Raw genomic sequence first — 14105 nt, forward strand, 5'->3', positions numbered from 1 at the left:
TAGCTATGTATTATATAGGGATTATATGGGGATTATATAGGGATGTATTGTATTGTATTGTATATGTATTATGTATATATATATAAATAAAACATTTGATTTAAATATTATTTTCGTTCGTTTTTATATGCTTCTTGTTATTTTTTTTTTTTTTTTTTACAATTTTTACATATCTACAACATAAAACGTGGGCGTGGCGAGCCTCAATTCGGGAATAGTTTATCATATTTTGTTGTTGTTTTTCTTTTTCTGTTTTTCTTTTCTGCCTTTCTTTGTTTACATTCAGCCAAGGTACACAATATAGAACTCTAATGCTAGTTGTTTAAATCGATAATTATTTCGCGGCAGTCAACTGGGCGCAACGCTGGCGACGCTTGGCGAGCTGCTAGTTGCTCGCCGGAGGATGCGACGGCTGCGGCTGGGTGGGCAGCGGCTGGGACGGGCTGGGCATCGCCTCGTCCTCGCTCTTGTTGTTGCCCAATATCCAGTCCATAAGCAGCATGGAAGGGGAGCGCAGCGCAGGTTGAGCTGGCGAGGATAATAAAACAATGAATATACATATTTAGATGAGCCCAAAGCATGCCACCTACTTGCATCCACATCGAGCTGTGCAGCAGGAGTAGGAGTGGACAGAGCTGGAGCCGTGCCAGCTGCTGCCGTTGTTGGCGTCGCCTTCGCCATGTCCCGCTGCAGCTGAACCATCTGCTGCAGACGCTGCTCGCGCTCGTCCACAATTGCCTTGTCCTTGGAATGCTTCACCGTTTGCAGCTCGGCCAATCTGTAGGAAGCAATAGATGGCTATTAGTTAACCTGGGCTTATAGAGAGTATATAGTCATAGAATAGATGACTTAATTAGAGGCAGAGAAGCCTCCGAGCAAAGGTTGATCATAATAGAGAAGACGTAAGGATTCATGCAAGGCATCGATTAAGGATGGAGCAGCAGCACCAGCATGTAAGGAAGATGAATCATCAGAAGTCTGCCGGAGTAGGAGGAAGGACAAGGACTAGAATCGCTGCTGTACAGATTCAATTGTGTCCTGATGTATGGAATATTGTGGTGGCCAGATGCATGAGGCATATTTAGTATAGATATATAAAGGAGTCGCAAGTCGGATTGGTCGGCCTTCTGATCAAGAGAGAGAGATCTACTTAGTTCATCAGCTTGGTAAGCTATGCCGGATGTAGGAAACCAATTGGGAAGGGTCATTATCACAGCATCAGCTCGGAAGTGAGACAGCATCGAGGAAGGGTAATTGATGTGGACAGTAAAGAGTAGCGGGCCAAGAGGCACCGGAATACGTTTGGGGAGAGCCTCTTGGAGAGATCAAGTTCAAGAGATTGACTTCGTAGTCCTCTAGGCGGGACTTACTTCTGCTTCAGATCGCTGCCGCTGGCAACTGAGGACACGGCGAGATCGGCGCCGCTGCTGCTGCTGCTGACGCTCAGCTGGTTGGGGCTGACCAGGGCCGTTGTTGTCGTCGTTGTCGTCGTCGCTGTGGGCGAGTTGGAGAAGGGTGCGCCAGCTGGAAATTGAAAGGGATTAATTGATGTCGAGCTGTGTTTGGGTGCAGGACTTACTGCGCTCGGCCTCCAGTTGACGCAGCGTGTCCGAGAGCTTGAGCTGCAGATGATCGCGCTCCTCGAGCAGCTGCACCAGCTCAACGATCATCTCCTCGACGCGCATATCGCGCTGATGCAGCATCATGAGCGCATAGTCCAGATCCGATTTGGGCACATACTCTCCCGGTGGTCCGAGCGCATCCGAGCCGCTGGCCGTCGGTCCGCTCGAATTGCCGCCGAGCGTATTCTGCAGCCGAAAGGGATCGTACTGTGAGGCGAGACGTGCATATTCAGCGGAACGTATCGCCAGCTGCTCCTTCAATGTCACGATCTCCATTTCCTGCGTCTCGAGCGCCCGCTGCATCTTCAGCACCAGCTCGCTGACTTCCGTCGTGCTGGCGTCCACTGGTGGTGCTGGTGCTGGTGCCTTTTGCTCCGTTGTTTCTGGCGGGAATGCTGTTGCCGCCTTCAGCTGTTCGATCTTCGCCTCGTAGTCGGCCTCGCGTTGCGCCAGATGCTTCTGCCAAATGCTGGCCACTTCGCTGCACTTTTGCTCCACCAGCGCCTCCCACTGCTTGTTCAGTGCGCCGATATCAGGCTGGGGCTGCAGCTGTTGCACCTCCTTTTGCTGGAGCTGCTCCAGGGTTTTGCGGAGCTCGGTTATCTCAATCGTTTTGGTGTCCAGCTCGAGCACGGCCTGCTTCATTTTGTCCTCCAGCTCCAGGCTGTTGAGCACATGATTGTTGAGCACGCGCAGCTCCTCCTCCATGTCGGACTTCTCCTGCTGCTGCTGCTCGCATTGCCGACGCAGCTGTTCCAGCTCCTCCACGGGCACAGCTGCCTGATTGGCCTGCTGCTGCTGCTGCTGCTGCTCCAGCTTGTCCTCCTCCAGCTGCTTGACCTGCATGCGCAGCAGCTGCAGCTCCTGGTTCTTGGTTAGGATCTCTAGCACCAGCTTTTCGGTCTGATCCTCGCGCATCAGCTCCTCGATGCGCCGCTTGAGATGCACAATTTCTGATTCCTTTTCCTGCAGCAGAGCCCGGCTCTCATCACTGGGTGCAGTCGCTGGCGGCGCCGTCACCATCGCCGGCAGCTCCAGCTGTTTGGCTCTGAGCTCGGCCAGCTGCAGCTGCAGCTGCTGGCACTCCTGCTCCGCCTGCTGCTTCTCGAGCTCCGCCTGTTGTCTCTCCTGCTCCGCTTGCTGCTTCTCGAGCTCCACTTGGTGCTTCTCTTGCTCCGCCTGTTGCTTCACCTGCTCTACCTTCTGCTCTACTTGCTGCTCCGCCTGCTGCTTCACTTGCTCCGCCAGCTGCTTCTCAAGCTCCGCCTGCTGCTTCACCTGCTCCGCCTGCTGATCATGTGCCTCCAGCTGCGCCTGCAGCTGCTCCCGTTCGCGCTGCGCCCGCTGCTTCTCCTGCTGCAGCTGTGCCAACAGCTCCTGGCACTCGCTGTTCAGCTCCTGATTCTCGGCCTGCAGATTCTCAATGGTCGCACGCGCTGCTGCCGCCGCTGCCGCATCCTCGCCGCTGGCCGGCGCAGTGGGCGTGGCTGCCACCTCATCCCAGCTCTCGAGCTGCTGCAGCTTCTGCTGGAGCTCACGTATGCGCGTCTGATACATTTGCACCTCGCGGTCCTGGCGCTCCTTTAGCTCGGCCATGCGTTCGTTGCCGGCGGTGAGCACATCGATGCGCTTCGTTAGCTTCTCCTTTTCGAGCGTTTGCTGCTGGAGCAGCTCCTCGGTCTTGGCCTGACGCGTCTCCTGTAGCTGCAGCTGCAGCTTTAGCTCGTCGATGATGGCGCCGTCCAGATCGTTGTTGTTGTCCTTGCGCGCCTGCTCCTGCTGCTCCTTGCTGCGATACTCCTTAACGCACTTCATCAGCTTCGCGGTCTTCGTCTGCAGCTTCGCCTTCTGCGCCTCCAGCTGCTCGATGCGCGCGTGCAGCGCTGCGGTGGCATCTGTCAGCTGCTGCTCGGCTCCCGCATTGGCCCACGGATCCTCGTCCACGTCCACAGCCCAGTCGCTGGCCGGCTGCTGGTCCGGCTCCTCCTGCTCTGGCTGACAGAGATACGCCTTCTTTGGCGTTATCAGCGGCTCGACGACGGGCTCGCTCTGCGGCAGACCCAGCTCCTGCTGGAAGCTGGCAACGGCTGCATCCGGCACCGTCTCGCCGCCAAAGAACATGTCCAGAGTGGGCGCCACAGCCGCGTCAGCCGTTGGCTGTATTAGCTGCTCGATGGCCGCCAGGCGTTCGCGCTCCTCCGCCGCGGTGTGCAGCTGGGCCAGCTCCTGTTCGCGTTCGGCCAGCGCGCGTTCCAGTTGGACGCGTCGCTCCTCGTGCTCGGCCAGCGCCTGGTTGTGCGCCAACAGCTGCGACTCCAGCTCCTTGGCATGCTTCTCCAGGTCGCACACTTTGCGCTGCAGTTGCTCGATGCTCGCTTCGCTCGACTCATGCTGTGCCACGCCCACATTCTGTGTGCTCATCCTCACCGGTTGGGCAACAATCTCGTCGAAGGGCGAGGGCGCCGCCGCTGCATCGCCGCCAAAGAACATGGCAGGCGCGGGCAATGGCACATTCTGTCAAAATAAATCCAATTAGTTCCGGCTGAAGGGTAGTCGGTGGAAGGGGGAAGAGGGGGGGGGGGAGTGGATTGGCAGGGATTCGTTTCTGGATTTTCGCCAGGGACAGCGTAAGACGCAAACCATTTGAGCCCGAAAACTAACAAAGCTAGACTGGAACTTTATAGAGATATTCTTGCAGAAACAATTTGTGATTTTTTTCGATTTGAAGACTTTTTTCTTCAAGCATAACTCGAGAACTATACGAGCTAGTTGCACGAAATCTGGGATGTGGCTTCAGCTTTTGGATACCCGCCCATATTGCCCCACTTCTGATAAATCAGACTTGAAGCGGCCAAGTTAAACGAGGCTAGTCCCATCAAAGGCGTCTGTTTGAGGGCAGAAGGGAGCACTCTTTCTTTTTTTTAGCTACATACCTGCTCCGTGTGCGCCATTGGGCCAGGTCCAGGAGCAGGAACTGGAACAGAATCCGGTTGTGACCAGGCCAGCCAATCGTCAGCTACAGCTGCAGCCGGAACTGGAGCTGGAGATGCCTGGTGGCGTGTGAGCTGCTCGGTTTGCTCGTTGAGCTCGGCCAGCTTCTCGACTAGGCGATTGGTCTCCGTCTCGATGTGCACCTGGTCGTCGGTCTGATTGTGCGTGCCCAGCTCGGCGATCTGTTGCTGGAGCGCCCGCAGCTCCTGGTTGGACTGCATGCGCAGCTGTTGCACCTGCTGCTCGAGCAGCCGCTCACGCTCCAGTTCGCTGAGTTCCATGTTGAGCTGGGCCAGCTGCTCGTCGCGCTGCTGCAGCTGCTCCTGGGCACGCTCCAGTTGCTGGGTGAGCTCACGCGTCTGCGCATTGGCGCGCTCCATGTGGTCGCTCAGATCGCACTCGAGCTCGTCCAGTTCGCTGGCCTTGGCCGCCAGCTTGGCATCGTAGACCTGGCGCTGGCGCTGCAGCTCCTGGTTGCGTGTCTCCAGCTGCGTGCGTAGCTCCTGCAGCTCCTGTTCCCCGCTGCTGGCCAGCTGCTTGCGCTCCGTCTCGAGCTGTTGCAACTGCTGCGTCTGTTGCTTGTGCCGCGCCAGCAGCGCATCGTGCGCAGCCTGGAGCGCCTGCATTTGCTCGCGCCCCTCCTGCGCCTCGCTACCGAGCAACTGCAGCTGCTGGCTTTGGCTTTGCTCGTGCATCGTCAGCTGCTGCAGGCGTGCGTTCAGATCGGCCTCGTGTTCCGCCCGCTCTGCCTCCACCTGCTGCAGCTGCTGCTCGAGCTGCTGCAGCTGCTCCTTGGCGCTGAGCTCGTGCGCCTGCAGCACTGCAGCCTGATCCTCCAGTGCCGCGCACTTGCTCTGTAGTTCCGCACTCTGCGCCTCCAGCGTCTCAATGTAGGATTGATCCTGCTGCAGCTTGAGCTCAATGCCCGCGTGCAGCGTCTCTAGCCGGCCGTAGGCCAGCTCAAAGTTGAGCTTGTCCTCATTGAGCTGAGCGTTCTGCGCCTGCAGCTGCTGCACCTGCTGTTGGAGCAGGAGCATAGAATCCTCCTGCGCCTGCTGCTGTGCCTGCTGCTCCAGCTTCGCCTCCGTCTCCGCCTCTGTCTCCGTCTCCGCCTCCGCCTCCTCGGGCTGGGCCTGCAGCTGGGCGCGCAGTTCGGCCAGTTCCCGTTGCAGGCTCTGGATGGTGGCGTTGCGCTGCTTGATAACCTCCTTGGACTTGTCGAACTTAACCGATTTCTGCTCCAGCTGGCGGCGCAGCTCCTCGTTGCTAGTCCGCTCGGCGAGCGAGAGCTCCAGCTGGTAGCTCTCCTGGCGCAGCGCCGTGTTAGCGTGCACCGTATTCTGCAGCTCGACCTGGAGCCGCTCCACCTCCTCCTTGAGCTTGGCCAGCTTGGGCTGTTGCTTGAGCAGCTGCTGCTGCAGCTCCTTGCTGTCCAGCTGGGCCTGTTGCATCTGTTGCTGCGCCTGCTCGGCCAGTTGCTGCGCCTGCTCCAGCTCAGCCTGCTGACGCTGCACTTGCTCGCGCAGCTCCGTTGTGGTTGCCTGCTCCCTGTGCAGCTGCTCCTGCAGCTCCGTGTGCTCCACCTGCCGCTTCTTCAGATTTAATGCGTATTTCTTTAGTTTCTCGCGCAGCTCCTTGTTGCGCTGCTCGCTCTGCTCCAGCTCCTGCTGGCACTGCTGCAGCTCCAGCAGCTTCAGGTTCGTCTGGTATTCGCTCTCGCTGTAGCTCTCGATCAGCTGCTGCTTCTGCTCGGCAACCAGGGCCTGCAATATGCTCTGCTCGCCCTCCAGCGTCTCGATGCGCGACTGTAGCTCGCGGCGCAGCCGCTGCTGCTGCTCCATGTGCTTCTCGTATGCCATTTCGCTTTTGTTTAGCGACTGATCGAACTGCTCCGCCTGCAGCTGCAGCTGCACCAGCTCTGCGCTCTGGCTGGCTATCAGTTGCAGGTGCTCCGTCTCGCCGGCGCGCAGCTCTGCGATGATCGCATGCAGCTGGGCTAGTTGCTGTTCCTGCTCTGCCATGAGGGATTCCCGTTCCAGCTCTCGCTCCCTTTCCTTTTCCTTCTCCTGCTCCCTCTCCCGCTCCCTCTCCTGTTCTCTCTCCTGTTCCTTTTCCTGTTCCTTCTCCTGCTCCCACACCCAGTCCTCCTCGAGCTTGTGGCCAATCGCCCGCTTGGACAGCTCCGTCGGCTCGCAGCTGTCGCGCAGCTCGGCCAGCTCCGCCTGCAGCGCCGCCAGCGTGGCCTTTAGCTCGGCATTCTGTGCGTTCAGCTGTTCGTATTCCGCTAGAGCTTTGCCATTGGGCGCGGTGACGGCGACAACGGTCTCGACGACGGTGACCGTCTCCACCGCGGTGCTGGCCTCCTTCACCTTGTGCAGCAGCTCCGAGAGCTGGCTGTGCACATTCTTGGCCTCCTTGGCCAGTTTCTTGGACACGTTCAGCTTGGCATTGCGATCGTTGGCTTTGCGATAGGCCTCCAGCTCGGAGCTGAGCTTCGACAGGGAACGTTCGCATTTGTCAAAGAGCGCGGCGCCATCTGCGCCGCAGTCGAGGGCGGCTACCACCTCCGAGGAGCGCTGCATGGAGCTCAGCTCCTGCGAGAGATTCGATTTCTCGCTGAGCTGCAGCGCGAGCTGTTGCTTATCCCGCTGCAGTTCCTCCAGCTGTGCCTGTAGCGAGCCATTCTCCGCCTGCAGCTGCTCCTGTGCCGCCTTCATTTGGGCACGATCCGACTGCAGCTGCTCCTGGGCCACCTGCAGCTGCTCCTGGGCCGCTTGCTGCTGCTCCTCCGACGCCTGCTGCTGCTCCTGCGACGCCTGAAGCTGGGCTTGGAGCTGGACATTCTGCGCCTGCAGCTGCTCCATTTTGGCAAGCACCTCGCGCCGCTCGCTGGTGAAGAGCTCAATCTTCTGGAGCAGCTCGTCGCTCTCGTTGCGCAGCTGGGCAAGACTCTCGTTGACCTCCAGTTCGGGCGCTGCCACCAGATCCGTTTGGGTCAGCTCGCTCACAAAGCTGGGCAGCCGGGCGGGCGCAGCGGCTGGCTGTTGTCCAGCTTCAGCTTCAGTTCCAGCTCCAGCTCCGGCTACATCTGCAACGGCAGCCGAATCAGCCGGACGCTGGCTGAAGCGTCTGTCTGTGGGTCGTTCAACAATCTCAATGGACTCCGCGGAACTGGAGGAGCTAAGCTTCTCCAGCTTGTCCAGCAGCTCCATGTTCTCGTTGATGTAATGGCTGAGCTTCTTGTCCAGCGCCTCCTTCTCGGACTGCAGCGTCTGCAGCTGTTGGCGCTGCTCGTTCGCCTCCGCCTCCAGCTGTTGCACGCGCTGCGACAGCTGCTCCTCTAGCTGCACCTCGCTCAGCTCGGACTCGACGCGTGCCGCGGCGCTGCCCATTTGCAGCGCTGCCAGCGCCTGCTGCAGCTCCTCCTTCTGCTCCTCCAGCAGGCGTATAGTCTCGCTTTGGCCAGCTGTGGGCGTGGCTTTGCTCGCCAGCTGCTCCGGCTCCAGCTGTTCCTCTTCAACATGGGCCAGCTGCCACTGGCCCTTCTCATCCTCGAGCACCGTGATGCGCTGCTGCAGCTGCTCATTCTCAGCTGTCAAGCGCAGCAGCTGCTGCTGCGCATCCTGGCTCTGGAGCTGCTGCAGCTGCTTTTCGGCCTGCTTGCACTTGAGCTTCAGCTTGATGTTGCTCTTGTTGCACTCGTCCAGCTTCTGCTTGAGCTGCTGCTGCTGCAGGTGCTCGCTGGCCGGCTCCTCGTCCAGGAACAGGGGCTTGCTCCTGACGCTCTGCGCGAGCCGCTCCTCGAGCACGCGCAGATTCACATTGAGCACATTCAGCTCGGTGGTCTTCTCCGCCAGCTGCTCGTTTTGCGCCTCGATGGTCGCCTCCAGCTCGGCCAGGCGCTGTGTTTCGCTGCTGCCTGCCTGACTGGACTCCTGCTCCTGCTCCTCGTGACTGCTGCTGCGCAGCTCCAGCAATTGTTGCTGCAGCTCCTGCAGCTGCTTGGCCAGCTCCACGTTGACCTGCGCATCGGTTGAGTCCTGACTTGAGACCTGACTCTGCTCCTGCTGCTGCTGCTGATGTTGCTGCTGCTCGAGCAGTTGCTCGCGTGCGCTGTGCAGCTCGAGACGCAGCGTCTCCAGCATATCGCTGCTGTGCTCCAGCTCGGCGTTGCGGGCGCGCAGCTGCTCGATCTCGGCGTGTAGGCGCGCGTTCTCCTGCTCGGCCAGAGGGCGTTCGCTCGCCTCCAGCTGTTGTATATGCTGTTCGCGCTGCGAAAGTTCGTGGCGCAGTTCGTGCAGCTCCTGCTGCAACTCCTGCTCCTTGCGGCCCTGCTTCATCTCGATCAGCTTCATCTTGTTTTTGAGCAGCTTCAGGCGACCCTCCTCGCTGGCCGGCTGCGCTGGCGTCTGTGCCGCCTGCTGTTGCTGCAGATCGGCCGCGGAACGATGCCGCGACACGGGCGCTGCTGCTGCGGCGCGCAGATCACTCATCGAGGAGCCCAACTCGCTGCTGGTGCTCTGGCGGAGGCCAGTCTTGACGGACTGCAGCGACTTGGCCATGTCACGTTTGCGCTGCTCGAGCAGCGCACGATTCTGTTCGGTGCGCTGATTAAGCATTTGCAGCTTCTCGCTGCCGCTGTACTCCAGTTGGTCGCCAGATTTGGTGGGCGTGGCCAGCGGCGTGGAGGCATCCTGTGCCGCCAGGCCGGACAGCAGCTGCTGCTGCTGCTGGCCGGGCGAGCCCTTCAGCATGGTCAGCTTCTGGCCCAGCGACTTGACGGATTCCATTGAATCGCTTAGGCTGGACTTGCGTGCAGCCGTGCCATCCTCGGACTTGCGCAGCGCCCGCTCACGCAACGCCGTGAGACGTTCCTGTGCAGAGCAGAGTCCGGCATGAATAAAATGGAAGCATAGTGTTACAGCTGTTGCTTACCTGCTGCTTGAACAGATTCTCGCGTAGGCTGTCCAGGCGTGCCTTGCCGGCGCCAGTTGTTGCCTGGCCAAGTGATAAATCCGTGGAGCTGCTGTCATCGGCATCCTCCTGCTCCGCCGTGCCCCTGTGCCCGGGCATCACAAACCAACAAAGCAACTAGCTAAATGCGCTCAAAAACAAAAACAACAACAACAACAAAAACCAGAGGGGAAAACAAACAAACAAACAAAAAAAAAATAAATGGGAAGCTGCACTGGCTATCTCCGGCGGGGATATATCCAATGTCGTCGCGTGTGTTTCGTGAGGTTCGTCCTGCTAGCTATCGACATTGACTGCAATGGTGAGAGGACATGCAGTCAATATATATAAAAAATGTATATGAAATATATTTAATTCAATTTCAGGCCGTTGGCAAATTTTTGGGGCCAGATTTCGTGGCACTGACGTGTGCACTTCTTCGTTGTGTGCGTGCGTGTGCGTACGTGTGTGTACATCTGTCTAGCTATGCTACACACACACACGCAAGCACACGCACGCACACACACACACACACACATTCGCTCGTACGTTATTTGAATAGGCAACTCGATTTCCTGCCACAATTAATAACAATTTGTGCACTGCATTTCATTGAAAATTCATTTACCAATTGTAATTAAGCAATGCTAACAAAAAAAAAACTTAAACACCAGGGCTTAAGAGTCGTTGTTACTGCCCTTGTTTTGCAATTACAGGGCTGTTCTCACCACTTCGATAACGATGCAGTGTTGCTTAATGCGATAGTATCGATTAAGTCGCACAATTAATCGTTTCATGTGCTCAATTATTTGCTTGTGTTGGTTTTTGGTTTACTTTGACTGATTTAAAGCAATTTAAGAGCATTTTGTATATATTATTGGGAATATCTGTGAGCGTATACACTATAAATAAAAGGAACTATTTTAAGAGAGTATTGCCGTTTCAATGTATATACTTATATGTGAAACTGTTGACAAGTGCTTGAAAAGTAGCGCGCCTTTGCGGCGGCATTTATCGATACTTTGCATTATTTGAAAATAGATCGTAATCGAACTGATAATCGGCATATATATCGCACTTTATTAATAACCGTTTATTTCGAGTACATGAGAATTCCCGTTAAAATATAAATATACACACGATGAATATATATAAAATGCACATAAAAAAAAGCTATTGCACATGTAGGAACAACAAAAACTGGACTAGACAGCTCCAGGTACGCACAATGTGAGAGAAAGAGATAGCTAGATGAGGTAAATTTAAGTAAACCGGCCGAATGGAAAGGCTGCTGTCCGGCATTTTAGGCATCCGGCTGCGACGTTTCAAGCAGACGCACAATTTCCGAATGACCGCCACGCTGAGCATAGTCCAACGGCGTCAGACCGAGCATGTCCTTAAACTCGCCATTCTCGCTGTGCGGCAGGAGATAGTTCACCAGGTCGACATAGCCATGCAGGGCGGCCACATGCAGTGCGGTGCGGCCGGAGGGATCGGCCAGGCACAGATCGGCGCCGGCCAGCTGAAACGATTGCAGCCGTCGGAGTGCGCCACGTGCAGCAGCGGCGCACAGCTGCTCGCCAACGGCACGCGAAGAGCCGGTCAAATGGGCGCCACAGCTAATGAGCAGCTGGATGATCTCGTGGTTGTCGCTGGCAACTGCCTCCTGGAGCGGTGTACGCTCGCACAGATCACGTATGTGCACAGAGACGCCGTTCTGCAGCAGATGCCGCACGATATCCGTATCGCCCAGCTGGCAGGCCAGATGCAGTGCGGTGCGCTGGTCATGATTGGTGCCCGACAGATCGGCGCCGTATGCCTTTAGGTTATTGAGCTTCTTGAGATCGCCCTCGAAGACGGCCGCATTGATCATGGCCGGAAACAAGGTGGCGCCCAGCTGGTCCAGCTCCTGCGGCGAGGACAGATGCAGTGAGCGTGCCACAGCATCGACCAGATCGTAATCCTTCATCGTGTGCGCCGCAACGGAGGTCAGTTCGCCGCGCAGATTCGCCTGCATCATCTGTGATAAATACAGGGATTAGCGGATTAGAGGATGCGGCACGTGAGTCGACTATCTCACCTGCTTCTTCACTTGAAGCGACCAGTCCGACTTGCCGATGACGTAGGCCAGCTTGGTGAGCGCCGCCTCCGGCGTCATATCGTAGCCGGGTATGACGCCGACATCGAAGAGCACCTTGCCGGTGTCATAGATCTCGGCGACGGAACCGTTCGGGCACTGGGTGCAGTTGATAATGATGACGCCGCGTTCGGCGGCGGCGCGCAGCTCGTCGATGAGATCCTTGCGATTGGAGGGCATGTTGCCGGAGCCAAACGATTGCAGTACCACGCCGCGCATCGGCGGCGCCAGAAAGGCACGAAACGTGGCCAGCGATATGCTGGGAAAGATGCGCAACAGCCCCACATTCTCGTCCAGCTGCGAATGCACACAGAAGCGCTCCACGCTGCACGGCCGAAAGATCAGACGATAGTCAACATTGACGCTGATACCGATCTGCGCCAGCGGCGGCACATTTGGTGAATCGAAGGCGTCCAGCGAATTGGAGCTAACCTTGACCGTGCGATTGCCACGGAGCAGCTTATTGCCAAAGAAGATGCACACCTCCGGTATCACATAGTTGCCGGCAATGATCAGGGCGGACGTGAAGTTGTCCTTGCCGTCGGTGCGCGTCTCAAAGATCGGCAGCTGGGAGCCCGTTATGATCACCGTTTTGCCCAGATTCTCCAGCATAAACGACAGCGCCGAGGCCGTATACGATAGCGTATCCGTGCCATGGAGCACCACGAAGCCGTCAAAGAACTCGTACGATTGCTGCGTACGGAGAGAGTGTAAGCTGTTTACAGGGTATATGCCAGTCGAGCTGTACACTCACATAGATATCCTTGGCTATGCGCGCCCAATCGTCCATAGTCATGTTGCTGGAGTCGAGCAGCGGCGAATATTCCGTCACCTGGTAGATGACGCGTCGCGATTCGCCCTGGACAAAGGGCAGCACCAGCGGCGCCAGCGATGCTCCGGCGCCAAAATGACGCTGGGCATAATCCTCATCATGTATATTGGGATATTTGCGTATGAGCCGGACCAGGGCGTTCGGTATGGGCGCCAACACTGCAAGAGAGAGCGGGATTAGAGCGGGATTAGGTAGATGGGGAGTGGGTGCACCCACCGTGTCGCTCGTTGCGCATCATGCCGATGGTGCCGCCCGTGTAGATGACTCGAACGCGCGCCTCCTTCGCCTCGGCGGCTAGCATCAGGCTGCCGGCGCTCACGTTTCGACGCATCGCTGGCGTCTGATAGCTGGGCGAGGCGGGCACCGATTGATCTGGCGTTGTTGCCGGCGGCAGCCTTATACTGATGCCCGATGTCGCCGCCGGGTGCGCTAGCGGTGGCTGGGAGCTGGGCATGCCGTCGGGCTGATCACCGTTAGTGGACATATTGCAAGTCTTGGGGTCAATTTGGGGTCAACAATTAACCGTTTCGTCCAAAGCCGTCAACTAATCACAGCACAGATCTGTGCAACGCAACGCGACGTCTGCGAAGTAATAAACATTAATAAATACATTACAAGCCCGGCAAGGTGCACTCGTGTGTTGTGTGTGTGTGTGTGTGTGCGCGCGTGTGTTGTGTGTGTGTGTGTGTGTGTGTGCAGGTGTTTATTTAAACAATTTGTTATCAATCTAACGGCTTAGTTCGAACGCACTTGCGATATTTTTAATTGCGTTGGCCATGCAAATTAAAAAAAGCAATATCTGATATAGATAAATGCACACAGTTATTTACATATTTTATATTTGTTTAAAAATACATATTTACTTGCGCACATGTGTGTGTAAGTTCCCCTCTGCGTGTGCGTGTGTGTGTGTGTGTGTGTACAACTATTTGCCAGCGTTGCCATTGCGTAATGCGTTAGACAGCCGTTTATATGCATGCAACAGTCTGGCAGCATTGTTGCCAGTGTGGCCAGCCTGGCGCATTCAAGTGGTGCGCAACTTGACTAAGCAGCTTGTGTGTAGACTGGAATGTTGATTGGAGCGTGGTGAAATTCCGTTTGAAATCTAACGGACGTTTCGAGCGGCCCTGCACAACACAATTCGCAATTTGCGCAACACGCTGTTTGTGCAAGCTAAAAAGCCAAAACTAACAAATTTGTGCATTTAAATGGTCGCCGGTTCGATTCACGGTTAACTACATTTTTGTTGTTGTTTATTTTACGGAATTTATTTATAAAATTAAAACTGTTTAATCAGAAACAAACAAAATAAATAAATAAATAAAATATTTAATTTAATTATGCCGTTTTTTTTATTTTTTTTAAAAAGATCAAGCATTTGAAGGAAATTCAAAAAATTAAAACAAATGTTTGCTTCAAAGCGAGAAAATGTGCAGTTAGCTTGCGCAAACATCAATTTGCGCAAGCGGCTTGTCTAGTCTAGTGCCAGAGCCACAAGTAGGCGTATTCATGGCCCGATAACAACAATATCTTAGATAAAATATAAAAACTTGAACACACAAAAAAATCA

The 14105-nt window shown here is 56.0% G+C and overlaps 2 protein-coding genes across 5 annotated transcripts; both read right to left on the reverse strand.

Moving 5' to 3' along the window:
• Positions 1-111: 111 nt before the first annotated feature.
• On the reverse strand, positions 112-10287 carry lva (lava lamp). 3 transcript variants are annotated; one of them, XM_032440585.2, is made up of 7 exons: positions 10195-10287; positions 9549-9880; positions 4556-9487; positions 1580-4136; positions 1371-1524; positions 591-778; positions 112-528 (listed from the first exon to the last, which is right to left on the reverse strand). In XM_032440585.2, exons 2-7 carry the CDS (start codon positions 9684-9686, stop codon positions 386-388), a joined length of 8112 nt encoding a protein of 2703 aa, XP_032296476.1. In that variant the 5' UTR covers positions 9687-9880; positions 10195-10287; the 3' UTR covers positions 112-385. The 3 variants fall into 3 exon arrangements, with proteins under 3 accessions (XP_032296476.1, XP_032296475.1, XP_070067470.1); XM_032440584.2 differs by having other exon boundaries at positions 10116-10261; XM_070211369.1 differs by lacking the exon at positions 10195-10287 and having other exon boundaries at positions 9549-10037.
• Positions 10288-10623: 336 nt separating this feature from the next.
• Positions 10624-13472, reverse strand: LOC6634524 (L-asparaginase). 2 transcript variants are annotated; one of them, XM_070211370.1, is made up of 6 exons: positions 13399-13425; positions 13286-13334; positions 12752-13117; positions 12458-12693; positions 11647-12396; positions 10624-11586 (listed from the first exon to the last, which is right to left on the reverse strand). In XM_070211370.1, the coding sequence occupies exons 3-6, from the start codon at positions 13017-13019 to the stop codon at positions 10870-10872; spliced, it is 1971 nt and encodes a 656-aa protein (XP_070067471.1). In that variant the 5' UTR covers positions 13020-13117; positions 13286-13334; positions 13399-13425; the 3' UTR covers positions 10624-10869. The 2 variants fall into 2 exon arrangements, with proteins under 2 accessions (XP_070067471.1, XP_015025068.1); XM_015169582.3 differs by lacking the exon at positions 13286-13334 and having other exon boundaries at positions 13399-13472.
• Between the last annotated feature and the right edge of the window lie 633 nt (positions 13473-14105).

Source organism: Drosophila virilis, chromosome X (genome assembly GCF_030788295.1).
Source record: "Drosophila virilis strain 15010-1051.87 chromosome X, Dvir_AGI_RSII-ME, whole genome shotgun sequence".
Lineage (NCBI taxonomy): Eukaryota > Metazoa > Arthropoda > Insecta > Diptera > Drosophilidae > Drosophila > Drosophila virilis.

Excerpts from the sequence above, each read along its gene's own strand:
- LOC6634524 (XM_015169582.3), bottom strand. The coding sequence starts at position 13,019 with ATGTCCACTAACGGTGATCAGCCCGACGGCATGCCCAGCTCCCAGCCA. Across the intron at positions 12,694-12,751 it reads GATGCGCAACGAGCGACACG|TGTTGGCGCCCATACCGAAC; the intron begins GTGGGTGCACCC and ends TCTCTCTTGCAG. Across the intron at positions 12,397-12,457 it reads GCATAGCCAAGGATATCTAT|CAATCGTACGAGTTCTTTGA; the intron begins GTGAGTGTACAG and ends CTCCGTACGCAG.
- lva (XM_032440585.2), bottom strand. The coding sequence starts at position 9,686 with ATGCCCGGGCACAGGGGCACGGCGGAGCAGGAGGATGCCGATGACAGC. Across the intron at positions 9,488-9,548 it reads AGAATCTGTTCAAGCAGCAG|GAACGTCTCACGGCGTTGCG; the intron begins GTAAGCAACAGC and ends TGCTCTGCACAG. Across the intron at positions 1,525-1,579 it reads TCAACTGGAGGCCGAGCGCA|CTGGCGCACCCTTCTCCAAC; the intron begins GTAAGTCCTGCA and ends TTCAATTTCCAG.